Source organism: Salvelinus sp. IW2-2015, unplaced genomic scaffold (genome assembly GCF_002910315.2).
Source record: "Salvelinus sp. IW2-2015 unplaced genomic scaffold, ASM291031v2 Un_scaffold2030, whole genome shotgun sequence".
Taxonomy (NCBI): Eukaryota; Metazoa; Chordata; class Actinopteri; order Salmoniformes; family Salmonidae; genus Salvelinus; species Salvelinus sp. IW2-2015.
The window spans coordinates 133,652-140,238 of NW_019943377.1; the positions used below are offsets into that span (position 1 = coordinate 133,652).

At 47.2% G+C, this 6,587-nt stretch overlaps 1 protein-coding gene across 1 annotated transcript in view; it reads right to left on the minus strand.

The window, feature by feature from the left end:
• LOC112072759 (ATP-dependent translocase ABCB1-like) overlaps positions 1-2,564 on the minus strand; it is an 11,484-nt gene extending 8,920 nt beyond the window's left edge. The window contains 10 exon segments of the mRNA XM_070439919.1: positions 62-248; positions 251-280; positions 283-325; positions 392-448; positions 450-476; positions 998-1,075; positions 1,255-1,359; positions 1,517-1,663; positions 2,093-2,269; positions 2,417-2,564. Of these exon segments, the coding sequence (XP_070296020.1) occupies positions 62-248; positions 251-280; positions 283-325; positions 392-448; positions 450-476; positions 998-1,075; positions 1,255-1,359; positions 1,517-1,663; positions 2,093-2,269; positions 2,417-2,458 (893 nt within the window). The 5' untranslated portion in view covers positions 2,459-2,564.
• Between the last annotated feature and the right edge of the window lie 4,023 nt (positions 2,565-6,587).

Sequence of the window (6,587 nt, forward strand, 5' to 3'; positions counted from 1 at the left end):
TCCTCTTCAATCCACACCAACACACACGTAGGACTCGAGAGAAGAACGTATAGATATTCACTGTTGCAAATGTTGGCGTATGTGAAGAGATGAATAAGACTGTGTGTGTGAGTGGTTGTGTACCTTGCCAGCCTGTTCTAGCTCTTTCTTGTCTTTGACGGCGTGACCAGAGAGCATCTTCATCTGTATGCCTCCAGCTACAGCCATGACAGGTACCACACACAGGATGAGAAGAATCAGCTGCCACCGTACACAAACGAGATGATCAGACTGGTCCCAGGTTAGCCACGTTCTGGGCCAGAGTGGCCAAACGCACTCCTGGAGCCTGGAGAGGAGGGAGGGTTAGGTGTGTGTTGTGTGTTGTGTGTTCATGTGTGTACTTACTACTTACCCCCTGTACTTGTGCTGCGTCTGTAGCCAGTCTAGTGGTGAGAGCTCCAACACTGTGTCTTGTGACTGTCATACCAGCCCAACTCCTCAGGAACGAAAGAGTTACATGTTCAAATTGTCTCTATAACCTATTTGAGCCTTTATAAACACTCCATAAGCCCTATAACCTAATAGCCAAACATCTACCTATAAAACTATAAGCCTAAATAAACGTCTTACCCTTTATTAAACACTCTATAGGCCTAAATAAACTGTCCACCTTTATTAAACACTATACAAGCCTAATATACACATCTTACCTTTTTAAACACTCTATAGCCTAAATAAACTGTCTACCTTTATTAAACACTATAAAGCCTAAATACACAGTCTTACCTTTATTAAACACTCTATAGCCTAAATAACCTGTCTTACCTTTTATTAAACACTTATAAAGCCTAAATAAACAGTCTTACCTTTATTAAACACTCTATAAGCCTAAATAAACTGTCTCAACTTTATTAAACACCTATAAGGCTAAATAACTACCTTTATTAAATACCCTATAAGTCTAAATAAACACCTTTATTAAACCACTCTATTAGCCTAAATAAATAAACTGTCTTGCCTGTCTCATCATTGCTTTAAAGGCCATCAGTCTCAGCTTCATGGTCAGAATCTCACCGGCCTTCCCAAAACAGAATCCCTGGAGAGAAGACAACCACGTATCACAGTCARAGTAAGTAAAACTTCAAGATGCTGTCGATCAATAGAAATACATTGGGGACCACTGACCTGCTGTAGGATAGATACAAACCCAAGCCCCTCCCACATTCTGTCACTCATTCATCATAGTATTTAGCATTAGGTGAGGTGTGTGCTTACCTGTAGGAACATGGTTATGAAGGAGACGACTCCAATGAGGGCGAACATGATAGAGTACAACGAGGAGCGTTGTCTAACTAGTTCCTGGTCTTGCTCTGCAAACACCTGAAACATGACAACAACACAAACATGATCATCTGAGGTGATGCTATTTGATGGAATATGACTAATTCAACTTACAGTAATGAGAAGATGAATAAACTGAAATAAATGAGGTAAACATAGAATGATGATATCTGGTATTAACTGATATTTAACATACAGCGATGATTTTAGAGAAGATGACAGCGAAGAGAGGCTGCATGCCCCCGTTGATAGTGGCACAGATCACACCAACCACCATATAGGGCCACTCAGGAAGGTTCAGCTTCAACACCTTCAGAAACGACACAGGAGGAATCTCCTCATCCTGGGGAGAGAGAGAAGACAGAGAGAGAGAGGAAGGAAGGAGAGAGAGAAAGAGAGAAGACAGAGAGAGGAAGGAGAGAGAGAAAGAGGGAAGACAGAGAGTGAGAGGAAGGAGAGAGAGAGAGAGAGAAGATAGAGAAAGAAAGGAAGGAGAGAGCGGACAGAGAGAGAGAAGACAGAGAGAAAGAGAGAAGACAGAGAGCGAGAGGAAGGAGAGAGAATATAGAGAAAGGAAGGAGAGAGAGAGAGAAAGGAAGGAGAGAGAAGACAGAGAGAGAAAGGAAGGAGAGAGAAAAGAAGGAGAGAGAGAGAGATCATCAGAAACATTCCAAATGGTACACCAATTATGTCCCACAGTGTGTCCACTACTGATCCTGGATTGAAATGGGAATATCCACTCTAGCTAGTACCTCTAGCTCCATAGCCTTACCTCTTCTTCCACCTCAGTCTTGTCCTTGTCTCCTTTCTCTGAGCCGATGAAGGACGATCCCTTGGTAGATTTCCTCCGGATGAGGGTGGTCTCTGAGAACGGCATCATTGACGGACTCTTCTCCTCCAGAACCTGCTCCTCCACAGCCTCCTCGCCCTCCTCAGGACTCTTAAACGTCTGGAAGAACACAACAGAATAGAATYTAGAGTAAAATGTGTGTATTTGTTTGTTATGTGGCGTGTGTGTGACACTGTTTTGATAACGCTGTTACCTAAATGGTGACGTAGATGCAAGATGTGTGAGGAGGGTGTGTGTGTGTGTTACCTGCATGGTGACCAGTGTATGGTAGACTCCTTCTTTTTCCATCAGTTGGCTGTGTGTTCCCAGCTCTACGATCTCTCCCTTCTGGAAGCCTGCGATGACATCAGCATTACGGATAGTAGACAGACGATGGGCGCCCACCACGATCGTAGTACGACCCTGTCTCACGCGAGGGGAGGGAGGGAGGGAGGGAGGAGGGAGGGAAGGAGGAGGAGGGAGGGAGGGAGAGGAGCGAGCAGGGAGGCGGGAGGAAGGGAGTGAAAGGGAGGAGGAGGAGGAAGGGGGCAGTGAAAGGGAGGAGGAGAGGAAAGGGGGGAGTGAAAGGAGGAGGAGGGGGGCATAGCCATGTTTAACATGTTGTTATAAACTGGTGCAAAGGTGCATGGTGCGTTGTGCTCCGTGTGGTGTGGTTGTGCTCGTGTGTGTGTGTGTGTGTGTGTGTGTGTGTGTGTGTACTGTGTGTGGTGTGTGCTCTGTGTGTCTGTCTGTGTGTGTGTCCTCTACCTTGTCCCAAAGCCAGCCTGTACGCATGTCGGTCACTCCGTCGTCGAGGGCTGAGGTAGCCTCATTCCAACAAAGAGATCTGGGGGTTGCGATACTGAGCACGCGTCTTTGCGGATTAGCGATCTCTGTTTCTTCCTCCACTCATCTGGGTTTTCCTCTGTCTCCAACCTAGCAGTCTCAAACTTCTGCCTCAACCAAAACAATACTATCAATATACTGTAAGCAATCATTATCTATCATTATTATAGTACTACCACTACTACTATACCACACACACAAACACACACACAGCACAGACACATGAGACACACCACAACCACAGACAACAGACAGACAGACAAGACAGACAGACAGACAGACAGACAGACAGACAGACAGAACAGGACAGACAACAGACACACAGACACACAGACACAGACACACCAGACACACAGACACAGTAACGTACATCAGGTAGTGTCATGATGAAGTCGTAAGCGTTGGCCTCCCTAGCAGCCTTTCTATCTCTGATGTTAGCGTCAGGTCGTCCGTAGCGGATGTTCTCAGCGATGTGGTAGCAACAGGATGGGCTCCTGACTGAACAACGCCAATCATCTCTCTCAGGAAGCGCACACTTCAGGAGAGCGCACGTATTACCATCACACACACCTACAGAACACAGAGGGCATAGTTACAGAAACAGATACTGTGTGTTGTGTGTGTGTGTGTGTGTGTGTGTGTGTGTGTTGTGTGTGTGTGTGTGTGTGTGTTGGGTGTATGCTATGTGCTGTGATTTTCCATCATACTCATGATCCCTCGTGGATCATAGAACCGCTGCAGCAGCTGAAACGTGGTTGCTTTTCCCACAGCCACTACTTGCCTACCAACGCATGAGTCTAGGCTGGCCACACGCACGCTCAGAAGACATTCCTTTCAACACCTACCAAAGGAGACACACACAGAAACACACCATTTAACAATCTACGAAACATCTACTGGACATTCAACACACACGCACACATAAAGAAGGCAGCACATACTCTTGAACGGGGGGTCGTGAGGGGTAATAGAAATGAGAATGGATGTGTTTAAACTCTATGTTTCCTTTGATGACATCGGGCTTTGCCTTGTTGGCCGTGTGCTTGCAGTAGCTTGTTAATGTGGGGTTCTCTGGAACAGACAAACAACAACAGCAGTGGTGAAGACTTAGAACATAAACATAATTCGTGTGAACATTCAGTTCAAGCAGTCACCAACTAATTACTATTACTGTACAACAAAAATTATACCATAAAATACTACAGGCCTATTAATTGCCGTAACTATTTTTTCAACCAATTATGGTGCCGTGAGAAGAGTACCGATGGTTGATAATACCGGTTTATACGCAGCATAAACACACACAGACACAGAGGCTAGGTATACAGCAGCATAAAACACCACACCAGACACAGAGGCCGGTTTGTAGCAAGACCAGCATAAACACACACAGACCACAGAAACAGGCCTGTCGTTATGCAGCAGCATAAACACAAACAACAACAGAGGCCCCGGGCGCGTCCGCTGCTCTCGCACGCAGTCTTATACCAAGCAAGCAATAAAAACACCCACACAGCACAGAGGCCTGTTATACAGCAGCAATAAACACACACAGACACAGAGGCCTGCGTATACAGCAGCATTAAAAACACACACAGACCACAGAGCCTGGTTATACAGCAGCATAAACATCCCCTTCTGAAGACTCCCTGTATTCCGACTGCGCTCTACAGAGTCCAAAAAGTTTCCCCATTCACACCTAGACATTATATAAGAGAGACAGCATTCCAGCTGGAATTCAGGCCCCGTTCAGAGCAGCCCGCAGATAAATGGTGGGCCGAATCAGAAGGATTGATTTCTGGTGGAGTGTGATGATTGGGGACTGTGCTTTAGCCTCCTGCTCTCTACGCCCCTCTTCTTCTAGTCCCCTCCCTCCACCCTCCTCTTCCATCAACCTCCCTCCCTCTATGAGATCCCCCGCCTCTCCCTCCCTCTATGAGTCCCCCGCCTCTCTCTCCCCTCCTCTATGAGTCCCCCGCCTCTCTCTCCCCTCTCTCTGTGAGTCCCCCGCCTCTCTCCCTCCTCTCTCTATGAGTCCCCCGCCTCTCTCCTCCCTCTATGAGTCCCCCGCCTCTCTCTCCCCTCTCTCTATGAGTCCCCCACCTCTCTCTCCCCTCTCAGAGGGACAATAGGAGGAAGAGTGTTAGCCAGAGCAGGTTATCTACGTGTTAGTTTAGCCCTGTTTATTACACTATTTTCGTGTTACAGAGGCATGAACATACGTGGTGTGTTCTGTCTGTTACAGTGTGTGTGTTAGTGTAGTGTGTCTGTGTTTGTGTGTCTGTACCAGGAGTGTGTGTATGTCTCTCTTCTTCTCTCTCTTTCAGATCTCTTACACATATGTAAGTTCCCCTGGGTACCTCACCCTTCCCACAGTTTCCCCTTGTTTTTGTCTTTGGGTGTGATGTGTGTGTTGTATTGTTTGTGTGTGCGCCGTGTGCAAGCAGTGATGTGTGTGATGATTCGGGAGAGTTCAAAGAATGTAACTTTGATTTCTTCTTTGAATAGTAAAAAGTTAGGTTTTGCAACACAACATTTGATGGTTCAGCTATTCCTATTTCAACCACGTTCCTCAGTTGTGTGTATACGTATCTAAGCATGGTAAGAGCAGCTCTGTCTGTCTGACTGTGCGTTTGTAAAAACTCAAGTCATCGTGAACATTAACAATCGTAACCATCACAAAACGCAACAGTGAACCTAAGAACAGTCCATTCTGCGTATAACCACAGTGATGCTTCTGCGTGTGTGTTGTGTGCCTGTGTACTGTGTTGTGTGGTTGTGAGGCGAGAGCGTGTGCTGTGTGGTGTGTGGTGTTGAGGAGAGGGGTGTGTGGTTGAGGAGAGGGTTGTGTCTCACAATTTCGATGATTTGTAGACTTTGTGTGCCGCTCCCCTGGCACTGGCGAAGGCACTGGAACTTAGGAGAAGCTGCTTCCCATGGCAAACGCCCCCGATAACACTGTAGAAATACCCTTACAGACATAAATAAACATCCAGTGTTGTGTGTGTTGTGTGTGCATGTGTGTGTGTGTGTGTGTGTGTGTGTGTGTGTGTGTGTGTGTGTGTGTGTTTGTGTGTGTGTGTGTGCGTGTCACCGGCCTGTTAAAGAGCCAGACCAAGTGCAGCGTGTGTGACCTACATTTTCTCTTTATTTTATTTTATTGATAGCCCAATCAGAGACTACATAGACAGCGTCCCTGATTGAGAACCATACCCGGCCAAAACATAGAAAAAAATCATGAAACCACCAAAAACAATAGAATGCCCACCCCAACCTCACGCCCTGACCAAACCAAAAATAGAGACATAAAAAAGTGAGCTCTAAGTTCAAGCTGACCATTTTTACCCCCGCCCCCCCCCCCCCCCCCCCCCCCCCCCCAAAAGGTGCGGACTCCAGCCGCAAAACCGAAACCTATAGGGGAGCGTCTGGGTCGGCATCTATCCGCGCGGCGCTCAGCTCGTGGGACGCAGAACTCCGCTCCACCCTGCCACCCCACTTTGGTGCCACCTCTGAGGCGGGACCCTCCCACCGACCCCGACTGACACCCGCGCTTTGCGGGCCCCGGACGGGCACCCTCGTTGATCTCTCTCTT